General features: G+C 38.7%; 1 protein-coding gene across 4 annotated transcripts; it reads right to left on the reverse strand.

Moving 5' to 3' along the window:
* Positions 1–1,605: 1,605 nt before the first annotated feature.
* GPDHC1 (6-phosphogluconate dehydrogenase family protein) lies at positions 1,606–9,563 on the reverse strand. 4 transcript variants are annotated; one of them, XM_006843401.4, is made up of 5 exons: positions 8,189–9,563; positions 5,293–5,514; positions 3,371–3,618; positions 2,827–2,966; positions 1,606–2,004 (listed from the first exon to the last, which is right to left on the reverse strand). In XM_006843401.4, the coding sequence occupies exons 1-5, from the start codon at positions 8,844–8,846 to the stop codon at positions 1,878–1,880; spliced, it is 1,395 nt and encodes a 464-aa protein (XP_006843464.1). In that variant the 5' UTR covers positions 8,847–9,563; the 3' UTR covers positions 1,606–1,877. The 4 variants fall into 4 exon arrangements, with proteins under 4 accessions (XP_006843464.1, XP_088719239.1, XP_088719223.1 ...); XM_088863113.1 differs by having other exon boundaries at positions 8,184–9,563; XM_088863097.1 differs by lacking the exon at positions 5,293–5,514.
* Positions 9,564–17,559: the final 7,996 nt, after the last annotated feature.

Consider the following 17,559-nt stretch of genomic DNA (forward strand, 5'->3'; position numbering starts at 1 on the left):
GAAAATTATGCCAAGTATAAGGAAGATGTAAATGAACATCGACACGACAAATCATTTTCTGTAGGGGACCCTGTCATGGTACATCTGAGCCATGAAGGGTTTCCATTCGATAACTACCACAAGTTACGTTAGTACATCTGAGCCATGCAAGGTTTCCATTCGATACCTACCACAAGTTACGTTAGTGAAGGTTTGGATCATACCAGATACTCGAGAAGTTTGTTAATTTTCGTCTCTTAGACTTTATTAAGGACCTGCACATTTCACCCATCTATAATATTCCAATCTCATACGAGTTTCAAGGAGAACCACCACCGGTACATTTGGATGCTGGTTTGCTAGAGACTATAGAACCACCGAGACCTATTTAGGATGAGATAGAGGATGTGGTGGATGTATGGACCATTGATATACATTGTGGTCCATATAGAAAAAACTTAGTTAATTGGAAAGATCCCCTGTTGACTGATTGTTGGTGGATTGATGAGTATGAGTTACAAAGGCGACGGAAGGACCTTTATCAAAATTACTTGGAGGTGTACTCGATCGGATCAACTTCTTTCCAATCCAGGAAAAATTGATGAGGGCATCATGACCTTACAATTTACTTTAATTTTATTAAAGGTTTTTTATTTATTTTCATTGGCTTTTTTTAAAGTGAAAACCAAGCTTTTTGGACTTCTAATTACGTCACTTATGTGGGGAGTACTTATGTCTTTAGGGTGTGAAGACAATTCGGGGGAAGTTTGATCATTTAATTATTTTATTTTAGTTACGAGTATTTTAAGTCTGAAGATATAAGGAAAGAGTGCGACATCTAGCCCATAAAATGTTATTTGGATAATTTATTTTTTGAATAAAAAAAACCCTTGCAAGAGTTTCTTCAAATCTTGATTGAAAGCCAAAGTGAAGGCATAGCTCCTCCCAAGGTGCCCTTCGATTTTCCCTTCTCTTTTCCCTTAATTGTTTTTTTGCCCTTTCTAAGTTTCCTTCTATTCTTTTTCCTCCCTTTCCCCTTTCTTCTTCATTCCTCCATTTCTTTTTCCTCTTGCATACTTTTCTATCTTTTCTATCATTCATTTTCTCTCTTCTTTCCTTCCGTTCTTATTTTTTTTTCCCCTCCTGCCCTTTTGCCCTTTTTTGTCTTTTCTTTCTTTTTCCTTATTCCCTATTTATTTCCCTAATTTTACATTTAAAAATCAAACCCTAACTTTCCCATACCCATTAACTTCCAAAATCCTAGATTTAGTTATGAAACCTTCTGAATCCAATTTAAAATTTTTCTAGACCCCTCTTCTTTCGTAGCTGTGGACTAGTTCTAAATTTGATCACAATCAGTTTTTAGTTTTTTTTGTTTGTGGGTTTTGTTTAAGGATAGAGTTCAATCTGTTACAGAATTGAAATCTCATCAACTAGATACTAAAACAAATTCTAAAGTTTTGCATTGATTTTGCAAGTTTGTTTACTCAATTTTGTGTATAAAAATTCGCTGAACTTGTAGTTAATCAGCCTTAATTTAATTTAAAGTGTTTCTAAAACAAGTTTTAGACGATTGTAATCAAAGATTAGTGAGTGACTGATTTACGTTACATCAAGACAACTAAATGGCACAAAATTTCTTTCCAAACATATATAAGAATTGTTCCCTTTCTCCAAGGAAAGCCGATACACATCTTGGGTCAATGGAGAAAATCTCCTGATGATGAATCTCATCTCAAATACTTCAAATAAATACACATGTTCCGTAGCCGATGAATGCCCCCTATTCCCTTGTTACACTATTCTTTAAATGCCGTATTGCTCTCCATAGAAGTAACCTTGTGGACATCCTCTGTGGTTTTTTATAAGTTTCTCACATTTATCACCATCACCACTACTCATTTAGGCTGCCCCAGAAGGGATGGCCTGTAGAAAGCATGGCTCTGAGCAATCTCAATGCGATCCCTGGGGTCATTCATAGTCTCATCCCTCAATGCTTGGAGGATCCCCTCAGTTGAAATCTCCCTGTGCAAGCATTTCAAAGGACGACAAGTGCTAGTTATTAACAAATCAAAGCATTCCCAAAATGTTTATCATGTCTGCAGTGAATGCAGGCCTAATGCCCACATGCACACGCATACGTGCAAAATAGGAGAGGCACAACTAGCTGTTCGAAACTCGAGTACATAAGGGCAATTAGCATATTGCATAATAACTTGAATGTGCATGCAATGCAAATGCAGCACACATGAAAAGTTGAGTTGGAAAAAGAAATGACCTCAAAGAGTAATCTTGGGTTAACTGAAGATTTCCTAAATGGAAGGATCGGTTGATCGTTTCCAAAATATGCAATGGGGAAAAACATAATCACCATGCCAATTCTACTGCAGATAAGTATTAGACTAGGAAGGTTGTATTTCCGAGAGTACTCATTTCTATTGAGTGAAATTTCCGATATTCTTCAATCCATGGATAAAATAACGAATGTCTTTTATTTTTAATTCTAAAAACTCTTAATAGTTAAAAGCACTGGTTTGGCCTCTAGAACTGGAAGCTTGATTATAGAGAACAAAACTTAACATGAGTACTCTGTTTCACACTATCAGCCTTTTCCATAACTAGGTGCTAAGGATCAAAATCAGTGAAAAAAAATTCACTATCAGCACCATATTAGACTTTCAAATAACAAACCAAACAAACAGCATAATTTGCTCCATTTCTTTTTGCTAAGGGATAATGTAACTAATTTAGATGAATCCACAATCATGCCATAGTGTAATGCAGTCAGACCCAACGGCTGAGTACTCAAAACACATCATCTTTCAGCATATGACAATAGATAAATACCTTGAGATCAGTATTTTGTAGAGCGTCTTCAGGATTGGGCACAGCTCAACTGGAGCAACAGGTGTTTTTCCTTCGGGATGTAAAACACTCAGGCAAGACTGGCTGAGAAGCTCATAAAAAGCTCCAACGGCTGACACCCCCTGAAAAATACAACAGAGACTATGCATAAACCTGTAATGTTGCATATAAGAATTGAAGCATAAGTAGTCCAAAACAATGCCTAAACCTCTTCTTTCAAAAAAATGTGTATGTACAGTGATGTCTAGCTGTGCAGTTAGATGTTGAATACAAATATATGAAATTAATTGGAAGTAACCAACTCCGAGAGAAAAAATTATCTAGATCTAAATGCCATCTACTACTACGTATATGAATCTAGAAGCTTCTCATAGAACCCAACTCCCAGATAGAAACAAGTTTGTATGTTATATGATGAACAAATGGATAACAATACCCATCCATTTTTGTTACTGAGAATGCAGATGCATTGATGTGTGGTGGTGGTGGTGGTACACATGCATGTATGTTTGCAGTTAAACCAGACCTGAATCATCCCCTTTCCTTTAATGCTGTCGCCCATGTCTGGCCTTAATTCCCCTTTTGCTAGCATCTGACCATACCATGCATTTCGACCTTTCAACAGTGTGACATAGGTATCAGCAAGCAAAGGTCCAGCAAGCTTTTCTGGTTCCTCAGCCAACAGATGTGTTATAAAAATCATCTCAGATGTACAGTGTGCAAAATATACTGATTTGCTCGTGGCACTCTCATTGGTTAAAGCTGCAACCATACCTAAAAAATGCATAACAAAAGGCACTCCGACTCAGAATCAGAAGTTCACCAATTTTCAAGTTAGTAGGAAATAATTTTCCCCAATGGAGCATACCACTATCCAAGCAATATAAGTTCCACAAGTTATAGACAATTGGGAAAAGATACAAGTTTGTACCAAATTAATGTTTCCTTATCTATGTATTTAGTGGAGTCCACCTCTGGTGCCTAGGCAATGCCATGAGAGGGCACTGGGGCCTACTATGCCTCATCCAGCCCTAGGCGTCATGCTCTGGCAGGGTGCCTAGGCACTTGGGGAGCCAGTCGCCTGAATCCAGGCACCCTCCTTGAGTACTCCCTAATTGTGGGTGGAAAATGTCTGAGGTAGGGGGTACCTTTGTCATTTTTCCTGCTATTTGATGGGGTCAAATGTACTTTTAGAGTACCTATTCCCTCCCAATACTAAATCTAAAATAAGATCGAAAACAATAAATGAAAAGGAAATTTTTTGAGATTTGGCAAAACTTTGTCATTGGCGAATCCAATCCGAAAGAGTTTTTATGGATTAAATTTTAATTGGAAGATCAAGAAGCACCGGAGAAGATTAATCTTGAGATATGCACAAGATAAGCTAAGTACATACTAATATTATAAGAGGCATTACTAATACATGTTTAAACACATGCACACACACACGCACATGTGGGCACCCAACTCAGGACCTGGATGATCAGTCTCCATCAACCAAATAGCATTAGGTTTTTGACCTTAAATATAACCAATTGCAATATGCAATATGATACAAACGCTCTGACATTTTTGTGCAATTAAGAAACTTTGCCTCCTAAAAACTCATAATACTAAAAAGGAATTATGAATTCTAAAATAATTCATCATCATCATCATCATCATCATAGCCTTTTCCTAATTATCTGGGGTTGGCTATACGAATCCTGATCTGTCAGTCTGCTTTATTAAATGCCATACCTTTAGTGAGGCCATAAGTCCCCATATCTTTTTTGACTACTTCCAACTACGTCTGCTCTTTTCAATCCTCCCACTTGAACTAACTCGCACCTCCTAATAGGTGTTGAAACTCTAAAATAATTCACGAAGTCAAATTTGAATTTTTGTTCAATGTGCAGAACATTGTTTTATAGAAATTAAAAAACTAATTTGTAACTTGGTGTTTCTGCCCCTCAATACCAAGTTTGAAAATACCAAAAAAAATTACCAAGTTTGAAAATATCTATATTTTTTGAAATTTACCTTTGTTTATAATAGGCAACATTCTAATATAAGCTATACAGCATCCTAATAAAAGCCATAGTCACTTTCTGCGCCACAAAAGAGTTATCAATTTCAATATTTCTTCCATGTTACTGCCATGCGAATAGATGCATGACCTAAAAAATATTGGTTCTCCCAAATAGGAAAAGTATGTCTAATGCAAAATTCATTTGCAACGGAAGAATACCTTTTAATAAATTATGCGCGCCGTGCATAATTTATTTGCAATGGAAGGAAAAGTATGTCCAATGCATAATTCACTTGCAATGGAAGAATACTTCTAATGAATCATGTGTGTTCATGCATACGGGTGCATATATCTATGTATCATACATATATGGGTTGGCATAATCGATTAATTCTTATTATTAATTTCCTCAGAATTAAAGCTAATTAGAACCATACCTGCGCCAATAGCATAGACATTCTTCAGACCACCCATAACTTCATGTGTAATGAGGTCACTATTATCCCAAACAATGAAATGGGGTTGTCTTAAAAATTTTGCTAGTGGTTTCCTCCACTTGTCAGCTCCACAAATTCGAGCATTAGCATACTCCTTGTTATATATCTCAGAAGCAATATTTGGCCCTCCAAGATAAAGTATATTTTCCATAGGAACTCCAGCTGCAAAAGTTAATTAATCTAAGAAACAACCAACAATACAAGTCAAGCAAATTTAATAGTATCAAAAAGAAAGCAAAGGTAGTGGAGGAAACATCACATCTAAATGGTAGACAACATAGTAAGGTCCCAAATGTGGATTCAATACATCATTTTCATACTTCAGCCTTGACTGACCACAGAATTTAGTAATAAAAGAACAAACAATAACAATTAAGATTGTTGCTTGCTTCACTAGGATGAACCATGTACTTTTATCACTCTTTTGGCTTTGACCCCTCTTCCCCTCAACCACACCACAAACCTGACCCCCAAAAACCCTTTGTACAGAAGTCTGGCGATATATTGCAGTGAAATCATGGCTCACAATGATGACATCCTAATCTCAACGATGCCCAACCAGAACATATCCATCTCCATTATCTACCCCTCACCGGCAATCCAAGAGCTAGCTTACCCAAAAACGAAAAGGTCCGAAAGCTATAATCAAGTGGTAGCCTAGACACGCTATTCATAATCAAAATGTTCACTAAAGCTACAATCAACAAAACTATAACCCATAGTCCATAACCTAGAGGTATCCCCACTACTACCACCCAAAATAACCACCTCCCAAACTGAAGGTGAGGCCCAAATTACTGCAATTGATTTTTCTTTTCAGTTGTTCACTGCCACTGTACCATCAGGTCAAAGTTCTAACTTGACCTCCAGTGCATGATCCACGTGCTTCTATCCGGCACGTTACCAACTTGCAATCCTTGCCCAATGTTTGCAATAATGACTTTAACCTATACATTTAACCTAGCGACAGAATGCACGTGGTGTAGAACAGATCTTGGCAAGGGCTTATAGATAATACATTATTCCATCTTAATCAACTTTTCTATTCTTGATGTCACCCAGCAGATGTGTCATAGTACTCAGCAATCTTTCTTTCTTCCATTTGATAATTTTTACCCACCAATCTTGCTCGAGAGAGGAACAATGCTAACTCTCAAGCTCAACGATCATCCCCAAAAGTCTTTGCAGCTGCCACCTGGTAGGCAAACCACTAGAACATGCTACCCTGAATCTAGAGGCCTGCCATTAAGCAAATATCCATCTCCACTAAGTGAGCCAACTATAGATCAGGAAAGTCTCATTTCCCAAACTCTAGCCAAACTATCACATTTTGACTGAAGGCCATCCCAAATGGATCACACTGTAAAGTACTTTGATTAGATCAAGGATCACATAAAGCTGCCAAGATTTACAGTGAGCATGGGCAAGTTTCACCAATCTCATCATTAAAACCATGATAGCTATCAAGTATTCACCAAAGTCAAATGCCATTCCTCTGATTCTTTTAGAACCAAAACTCATCTTTTCAACAAATGGGCATGGGCCTCCACATATAGTTACTTAGCCCTTGGTCTTTTCCACCCACCCCCCCACCACCACATTAATGGTTTTAGCTATAGAAACCCTTTAGATAGACCTTACAATTCCAACTCCACAAGATGAATATTTGCATCCGAATCCAAACTATGAACATATTCCACAAGATGAATGTTTGCATCCAAATCCAAAATATGAACATATTCCTTTCTCTCCCCCAAAATATTCCCCGCAAAACATAAGCAATAGCAATTTGCAATGTAGAACAGTTTTTTAGTAGCCAGAAGAATATGCACCTCTCGTACAGAATGGTTGATTGCAACCTAGCGGTTATTGGGGTGTACAAGAGAAGCAGGCTTCACCAAGAATGCTAATCAGTGAGTCATGCTGTGCACCTAAAATGAGTTTCTGGCATATGTTGGCTCTGAGACGCCAAAATGTTCTATGTACACGAGTCCTCTTATATTACAGGAATACATTTATCAGAAGTCACAAGATCATAAAGGTGTTTAGAAATTTGGATTGCTCTATAGTTTAAAAATTTTCAAGAACCCGGAGAAGTGTAACCAATTACAAACCTGAGAGAGATGCGGTCACACTGGTTATCTTATGAAAAGATCTCCAAACTGAGAAAAGATTAAAATAAACTTGCATTGCAGTGGGACCAATGATTGGGTACCTTGAAACGTTTAAGGCTTTTCCAGTGTATGTAATCCTATGATTAGTGAAATGCTGCCCATAAAAGTAAGCCATACCTGAATTCTTCAGATAATCATTTAAGAAATTTGAAGTAGAACGGTTCAACACTGATGACTTTTGAACATCTAGAGATCCATTTATTTATTAGGCAACTAGCTGAATCTACGAAGGCCCTTACTGTAATGTTTTGAAAGATGACTCTCCTAATGCAGTTGGGGATTCATTTAATGAATGGAGCCAGATCCCTGTTTTGTACATGTTTATGCTTAAATAACAAATCTATATCGGTCACACCAACAAAAATCAACCCAAGTTTTCAGGTGACTAAATCTGGAAGGAGCAATAAAACAGTTTAATGATTCACCAGCTCCGCCAAGCCAAAAGGAAGGAAACAAACAACTTATGGTCTGAGTCATTTCAATAAAGTCCAGTTGAGGTATTACATACTCTCTCGAAAGATCTAGATCCATACAAGTTCAGCATATTCATCAAAATAAAAGACCCAGCATTAGATAGTAGACCCCATGAAACTGACAACAAGAAAAGAATTGCTAGAATCACTTAAAAAGGAAAAGGATAAAAGGGGAGAAAGGGACCTTACTTGCACGATTTATCATCTGAGTAGGAGTGATTATGTGAGGAACAGGCTCGAGCGCAGCCTCAATACCCTTGGACAACGAGATTATAATGGGAGGTGTGAGCCTCTCCTTCCAATACCTACTAATCTCCTGAAACACCTCCCTTGTCTCAGTAGATGGAAGCCCATTAACCACAATATCAGCATCCCAAACAGCTTCTTGCAAGTTTGTCACAACTTTGAGAGGACAGAGAGGCGTATCAATCATATTTAGACAAAACCCATCTTTCAAAATCTCATCAGCATAGAGAGTTCGATCACCCAACCTCGCCTCAACATACTTAAGGTACGCGCATCGTCTTATAAGCCTTCTTAGTACATCTTCTCTTGAATTGATCACCTCGAATAAGTGCTCAGCTGTTGCTCTATCAACCGATCGCCCGGCCCTCCTCCAAATCCTGACCTGAATTTTGTCTCGAAGGTGGCCATAAGCATCTTGCATGAGAGCTGCGAAGACGCTGCCCCAAGCCCCTGCTCCAACGCCTACGATTCTAAGGACGTCGCCCTCTGATTTACCCAATAGGAGACGGAGCTCATCAAGCTTCTCCTCGACGCCATTCAAATGGGGAATGCCACCATTGGAATGAATTGAGTTGGGACTGGACTCTTTGCTGCTCACCATATCTCTCTCTAGGTGTGTGTTCAAGACAGGCAAATTTTGGAAGCCTTCTCTTTATCTCTCAACCCAATTTTTTTTTACGTTGCAACCCAGAGCCAATTCTCCTTTATCTCTTAACACACAGCGAATTCTTCAACCCTCTCTCTCTCTCTCTCTGCGTGTTTGGGTTGATCACCGACCCGAATATGAAAATCGTAGCAAAATCAAAGATCTGGGTTTCGTCCCTAGGAAGGTACTTGAAGAAACCCAGAAAGCGCTTGAGGCGAATCTCGTCTGTCACCAATTCTAAACCAAATTTTGTTGTGGGGTTCACTTGCAGGAGATAAATCAAATAACAGATATGTACCATGCGTATAAATAATAAGTTTTATTGAGTGCAAGTAACCAAAACAAGAAGGAAAAAAGACTTTGTGATTACCGTTGGGGATTTGGCCATCCACCCATTACTGCCCAGACGGAGTCCCCGAGGAATTTCACTCCCTCTAGGAATTTGACTCTCTCTCTTCAATGGAGGTCGAAACCCTAAGGTGTTCAGGCCATGAGCATGAGGGCGCAATAAAGTTGCATCGCCGACATTATGGTTGTGAACATGAAGGAAGAGAATGGGTTGTTGGACACTTTCACTTCACCTATTTAACGCTTTCCAGCACCCAGAAAACACGCTTTTCAAGACCCACATCCGTTTCCATTTAGAATGCGATTCTCTCTCTCCTACTGCACGATATTGTTATGAACAGGTCGGGTAATTTATTCATCTTTTACGCTCTCCTCTCTCTCTAGGATTCATAGGAAGACGGGATGGATTTTGAATCCGGCGCTCAACGGTCATTAATTGGCTTGGCTATGGCCTGCTCACTCTCTCTCTCTCTCTCTCTCAAAACCTTTCTCCATCGTTTGATCTCGAAGAAAGGACCATTCATAAATGTTGATGGAGATATTTCTGTTTTCCTCTGTTTTCTTTGCGCGCATCTTTATGGGTTGGCGTTCTTATTTGGGAATTGAAATTAAGCAATCCGAGTGTACTTCGGTTTGGGATGAAAAGTGAAATGATTCTGTCTATTTAAGGAAGATTTAGTATTTTTTTAATTATTTTTTAAAAATAGAATATATTTATCTCAGTGTTTTAAAAAATAGCGAGTCAAATCGGATTCATCCGGTTCGACTCGAAAACGTGCTTGTCCGTGCCGGTTCCAACCAAAAATCGAGAATTACCTGGTTCTAGAGTGGAACCGCCGGTTCCCATCCGGTTCGGCCCGGTTCTAGAGTGGAACCGCCGGCCCCATCCGGTTCAGCCCTGGTTTTAGAGTGGAACCGCCGGTTCCCATCCGGTTCAGCCCGGTTCTAGAGTGGAACCGCCGGTTCCCATCCGGTTTAGCCCGATTCCAGAGTGGAACCGCCGGTTCCCATTCGGTTCAGCCCGATTCACACACGTAATGCATGACACGCACGTGCGAGCGTGCCCCACGCACACTCACACGCGTACACGTGTGTCCGAGCTTACGTGCGAGCGTGCCCCACGCACACTCACACGCGTACACGTGTGTCCGAGCTTACGTGCGAGCGTGCCCCTCGCAGAAACACGCTTGCCCGTGCCGGTTCCAACCAAAAATCGGGAACTGTATAATATTTTTATCCCGGTGTTTTAAAAAACGGCGAGTCAAACCGGATTCGTCCAGTTCGACATGAAAACACACTTGGTCGTGCCGGTTCCAACCAAAAACAGGGAACCGCCAGGTTCTAGAGTGGAACCACCGGTTCCCATCCGGTTCAGTCCAGTTCTAGAGTGGAACCGTCGGCTCCTATCCGGTTTAGCCCGGTTTTAGAGTGGAACCGTCGGTTCTCATCCGGTTCAGCCCGGTTCTAGAGTGGAACCGTCGGTTCCCATCCGGTTAACCCGGTTCTAGAGTGGAATCGCCGGTTCGCATCCGGTTCAGCCTGGTTCACACACGTAACGCATGACACGCACGTGCGAGCGTTCCCCACGCACACTCACACACGCACACGTGTGTCCGAGCTTACGTGCGAGCGTACCCCACGCAGAAACACGCTTGCCAGTGCCTGTTCCAACCAAAAACCGGGAACCGTAGAATATATTTATCCCGGTCTTTTAAAAAACGGCTAGTCAAACTGGATTCGCTCGGTTCGACTTGGAAACACGCTTGCCCATGCCGGTTCCAACCAAAAATCGGGAACCGCCCGATTCTAGAGTGGAACAGCCGGTTCCCATCCGGTTCAGCCCGGTTTTAGAGTGGAATCGCCGGCTCCCATCTGGTTCAGCCCGTTTTAGAGTGGAACCGCCGGTTCCCATCCGGTTCAGCCCGTTTTAGAGTGGAACCGCCGGTTCCCATCCGATTCAACCCGGTTATAGAGTGGAGCCGCCGGTTCCCATCCGATTTAGCCCGGTTCTAGAGTGGAACCGCTGGTTTCCATCCGATTCAGCCCGGTTCACACACGTAACGCATGACACACACATGTGAGCGTTCCCCACGCACACTCACACGCGCACACGTGTGTCCGAGCTTACGTGCGAGTGTGCCCCACGCAGAAACACGCTTGCCCGTGCCTGTTCCAACCAAAAACCGGGAACCGCCCTGTTCTAGAGTGGCCAGTTCCCATCCGGTTCAGCCCGGTTCTAGAGTGGAACCGCCGGCTCCCATCCGGTTCAGCCCGGTTTTAGAGTGGAACCGCCGGCTCCCATCCAGTTCAGCTCGGTTCTAGAATGGAACCGCCAGTTCTAGAGTGGAACCGTCGGTTTCCATTCGGTTTAGCCCGGTTCTAGAGTGGAACCGCCGGTTTCCATCCGGTTCACATACGTGTGAGCGTGCCCCACACACACTCACATGCGCACACGTGTGTCTGAGCTTACGTGCGAGCGTGCCCCACGCAGAAACACGCTTGCTCGTGCTTGTTCCAACAAAAATCGGGAATCACCCGGTTCTAGAGTGGAACAGCCGGTTCCCCTCCGATTCGGCCCGGTTCTAGAGTGGAACCGCTGGTTCCCATCCGGTTCAGCTTGGTTCTAGAATGGAACCGTTGGTTCCCATCCGGTTCAGCCCGATTCACACACGTAACGCATGACACGCACGTGCGAGCATGCCCAAGCACACTCACACGCGCACACGTGTGTCCGAGCACACGTGAGAGCGTGCCCCACGCACACTCACACGCGTACACGTGTGATCGACCTCACGTGCGAGCGTGCCCCATGCACACTCACACGCATACACGTCTATTTGAGCGCACGTGCGAGGTTGCCCTAATATTCTTATACACATTTTATAGTTCATATTGCATAGGTATTTATATACCAAAGTTGAATACCCATCTTTCGATGTGGGATAATTCCCAATAATCATTAAATGTAAATGAAATGTAAATATAGTCTATTAATCAGCAATTTATAATCATATGTAGTTAGATGGCTTGATGGTTATGATTTTATTTTTTTTATCTGAGGTCCCAAGGTCGAATCCCCTTGGGCTTCTCCTTGCGTATGTGTTGCATTCGAATCCCCTTGGGCATATGTTGCATTTTTGTTGTGTATATAGTGGTTGGTATAAATATAAATATTTTTGTTGTATTCGAATCTCCTTGGGCATGTGTTGCATTTTTATTGTATATATAGTGGTTGGTATAAATATAAATATTTTTGTTGTCTATATAGTAGTTGGTATAAATATAAATATTTTTGTAAATAATATAAAAGACATAAAAAAATGAAAAATAAAAAAATTAATTTTTTATATAACAGTTAATTTTTGTTGTATATAGTGGTATAATTATTTTGGTAAATAATATGAAAGGAATAAAAAAAATAAAAATAAAAATTTTATTCTATTTGAAATATCTATCTTTCTACTAACAATCTCTTTTACAAAATTTATTATAGAAACCTAAAAAAATAAATTTTTGAAAAATTGAAGTGTTATTTCCAAAATTTGTACGCATTTTATTAAATTTTACATTGATAACCAAATTTTTTATTTTATTTATGAATTTTTACATTATAAATCATGTAATGTACTATTTTTCTTACAGTTGTCAATAATACATTTTAAATTAGATAATATTATAAAATATTTTTAATTTTTTATTATTTGTCTAATAAAATAATTATAAAATGTAAACTAATAATTATAATTTCAGTATATAATGTTATAATTAGTGAGGTTGTAATAATTTTGGATTATAGTTAGTTAGGCTGTAATAGTTTGGGTTTTTTTAGCGAATTAGGGTTTTTCGTCAAAATGAAATTTTAATGGCCATTCTTTCACTGATTAGTCTACTCTTTATAATAGTCCATATATAATTATATATTTTATCCATGATAATTCTATGATTTTTTTTTTATGTGATGCAAATTTAATAGTTAAAATAAATTTATACCGGGAAAGAACATCTCAATATTTACAATTTGATAAAAAAAAATGAAAGTTAATAATGTAGTACCCTCATTTTTTTATTGGATTCCTAAAAAACAACATTTATAATGAATTTTAATAATTTTTTCGGATTTTTTTGAAGCTTTAATCCGAACGATTCAGCCGATTCCCGATCCGGATCGCCGATTCGCCGATCCGGATTGGTTTTTGAGGTCCCCGATCCGGGTCACCGATCCGCTTTTTAAACCATTGATTTATCCAATTATAAAATTTTTAAAATTTAAAAATAAAACTTTTTTGTCACTAGTATGCTAAAACTATTGCTAATGATAAACTATAATCACAAAGAGCTAAGTAATAGCTGTGGGTACGGGGAAAATGTATTGAGTTTTTGGAAATTGTTAAGGGCACTTTCAACAGTTGCTAAATAGAGATCATTAGTCGGCTTGAAATGCTTCTAGGAGTAGCAATTCATTTTATGATGGAACATGAACCTTCTTTAATATTAATGGAAAAAGTTTTGATCCCATTCCATCTTAAGTGCAATCATTCTAAAAATAAGCTCTCATTTATGTACCAATTATAACCATGTATTTTTCTTGGGTAGAAAATATTACTTAACAATTCATAAAAGATGATTGCTATCCATTTTGGGTTTCTCAAGGTTTGAAAAAGTGGATTAGGGACTCCGATCGTCCATCCAGAAAAACAAGTCAGATTGATGGATCAGCAATTTGATTGAAGAATTGGCCGATTCGGCTAGATCTGGCCTTAAAAAACAAAACCAAAAAACCACTAAAACACATTATAAATAGAGTAATAATCCTATAGGATCTTACCACACATGATAGCATGGGACCCCTAAAAAGCATAGCTGGATTTTGATTCAAATCTCGAGATGAGATTTGAATCTCATAAGAAAATTTGCGCAACAAGTTGCCCATGAACCCTTCCCTTCTTTTTTAAAGTACCTTTTTTTTATCCTCTCTCTATCTCCTCATTCATTCTCTCTCTCCCCCTTGGTTGATATACAACCTCTTCTCGGCGGTTGAGATCCATCGCTTCTTGCATCAACCTAAACCATAGGAGATCGTATTTTATATTTCACCTATAAATTCCTCAAACATAGTTAGGCATTTCCTAAGAAAGGTAGCAACTCTAATGTGTATTCCTAATTCATAGTTAGTTTCTAAAATTCAGGAGATTGGGATGCAAAAATCTGGTTCTTTTATGATGTAGTCATTTACAGTGAATATTTTTATGATACTGTCTTTCACCATGAATATTGCTTTGAGGTCATGGATTTTATTCAAGACCGGAAGTGCGTCTAAATACCAGTCCTTTTTCCATTTCATTTTGACCTCAACATAGGAGAACCTTATGTATAACAATGGAGGGGTTGCTTTATGAGAGGTTCTATGGGAGAGAAAAGTGAGGATTTGCAGGTAAGGAATTGTAGTGTTTTGGTTTTCCTCAATGAACAGCCAGAGATTAGGGTTTTAGGGGTTCTGAGGTTTGAGTACGTCGCATGCGAAAGATTTTAATAGAAAAAACTTAAGAATTGAGGTTTATGGATTATGGGTTTGGGTTTTGTTCTTGGGTGAGAATAATTTAAAAGAAAGTGCACCACATAGAAGAATGATTCATTCTATGAGGGAGGGGTACTTTTCTCAGATCTAGATAAGGGTAAGAGATTAGGCTCTTCTCTTTGATCTAGATAAGGGAGAGAGATTGGTAGGATTCAAAAAAATCTTCTCTCCTTCCCCACCAACAATCATGGTTTGTCATGTGAGATTTGGGGAGGAAGTACAAAACACAAAAGTATAGAAATTGGATAGTCCTCCGAAGAGGAGATGGAGAGAAGAGAAAATAGAAGAGGTGATGGGAGAAAAGAGAGAAGAAAGAGGGAGTTAGTGAGAGAAAGTACTTGCTAGATGAAAATATGTGCTTTGATGTTAGAAAATCTCCATCGAACCTGATTTTAGTGAGAGAAAGTACTTGCTAGATGAAAATATGTGCTTTGATGTTAGAAAATCTCCATCGAACCTGATTTTAGTGAGAGAAAATTCCATTCTACCCTCCAAGTTTTGGTTGGAGAAAAACCCTTAAAACCAAAAAAGCCTTTCAATACTCCTGTGCCCAAGTCTTGGTTGGAAAAAAACTACCCTTAAAAACCAGATTTTAGAGACAGAAAAGACCTGTCGACGCTCATGTGCTTGTCTTTAGAGAGGTGGATTCCTTTTCTATTCTCCTGCCTATAATTCTTAGACGGAGATATTGAAGAGATTCACGCTATATCTGGTTTTAGAAAAAGGAGTGATTCAATGAGAAAGTAAGAGAGAGAAAAGAGAGGGCGGGAGTTTTTAGAGAGGAGAGGCATTCATTTTAGACCTTCTTAATAGGTTAGCCGGTAGCAAGTCGATCTCGCATTGATAGTTGATATTGATCCAACGGCCTAAATTAAGGGTCTCATGCCATAAATGTGGCAGGGTCTCATGAGGTCATTTTCTTGAGTAATGATCATGTGAGTTCTGCCACACCTCAGTGGCATAGAACCCATGAAAATCATCACTAAACCTATTTCCAATCTTGAGATTGGGAATGGGGTTCACTGGCTAACCCACTCGAAAGTGAGTTACCGGTGGCCATAAAGTAGCCCCACCACCTATGACTTTTCAAAACTCTCCAAAATGGGCTCTCTCTCTCTAGAACCAAGAACCTCCATCTCTCTAAAGCCCATGCATGTTCCTGTCTCTCTTCTCCATGTTCAACACAAGCGGAGGAATGATAAACTACCCCCCTCTCTCGTTGTCTCCAGTCAAACCCCCAAATTTCTCTCTCTAAAACCCCTAAAACTCTCATTGAAAATCCCAAATCTCTCCCTCCTTTGATATCTCAAACCCGCAAAACCCCTAAAGAATGGATAATGAAAACTCTCCAAGATCTATAATAAAAAACTAGATTAAATAGTAGGGACTTGCAGGTTTAAGAAACTTCAGTTCATAGAACTATAGAGAGTTGCAGATTCAACAAGGTTTGGTTGCTTCAGTTATGATTTTTATATGACTATTTTAGTGGGTTTTTATTTTTCGTTCTTTTTTGTTTGTTTCTATTTTATAGTGGTTTGATATTATTGCCCTGATTGCTTGTTATTTTTAGTTTTTTTAGTTTTGTATTTTTAATAGGAGTCATCTTGTTGTTTAGCATTGAATTTATAGTGGATATTGTTTTTAGTAGTGTAAGAGTTTATAAATTGTTCTCCTTCCACTGGTCTTATCATTTTGAAGTTTATATTAGGTTTTGGTCTCATTTTTATAATGAACTATGATATTGTGGCCTATGAATTGATAGAAGTTCTTATTTGTGTCTGTGATGAAAACCCTAGTTTACATTATTTGAGACATTGTTTGCAAAATCGTCCGATCTAACCGCTAATTGTCTTGTTAGATCAAGCGGTTATAGTGTTATTTTTTAAAAAATTTTTTCAAAATAATGTATATAAATTCTCAAAAATAAGGAATTTGATTTGTAATGCATTTTTAAATATTCTTTACATTATGATAAAGATTAAAAATTATTTGTTGAAAGAGAAAGTTAGGATTTTGTGTCATATATATTTAGGTTTAGGCCCTGATGCTAGCCATATTTTAGAGAGCGAAAGTATCACTTTGTAGTGTATTTGGACATTGTTTGTAGAGAGATAAAGATGTTGGAAATTGGAGCTCTGGACCTCAATCTCTCTTGTAATCTTTCGAAATTAGTAAGTAAAGTCTTGCACTATTCTCCTGTAGATGTAAGTCACGTTTGTGACCGAACCACGTTAAATCTTTGTGCTCTGTGCGTTGTTTGTTGCTGTATTTTTCATTCCATGATGTTCTTTTGATGCCATGTTATTTCCATTTCATGTTTATGTTGATTTGAATGTATACTTGTTGTAAATGTGATAAACCCTTTTGATTTTCAGCAATTCTCAACAATTGGTATCCGAGCTTCGGGGTTTTGTTCTTCATTGTGTTTGTGAAGAAATAGGTCTTTGCTATTGTACTAATTTTTGTAAATTTCTTTAAAATGGAAATAGCAATGGAATTTGAAAAATTAAATGAAAGTAATTGGACAATATAAAAATTGATGATGGAAGATTATTATCTTATTGAAAAAGAATTAGATTGGCCACTTCAAGATAAAGAGGCTATGCCTGTTGGAATGGAACATTGACAAGGAGATATTCTTGATCGAAAATGTTTGACAGCCATAAGACCATGAATTTCGCCCTCAATTTATTTGATGTTTGTCAAGATAAAACAATTGCAAAGCAATGGCAATCTTTAAAGCAA

Source organism: Amborella trichopoda, chromosome 1 (genome assembly GCF_054954075.1).
Source record: "Amborella trichopoda isolate Santa Cruz 75 chromosome 1, AtrichopodaSantaCruz75HAP2 v2.0, whole genome shotgun sequence".
In the NCBI taxonomy this organism is placed as follows: domain Eukaryota; kingdom Viridiplantae; phylum Streptophyta; class Magnoliopsida; order Amborellales; family Amborellaceae; genus Amborella; species Amborella trichopoda.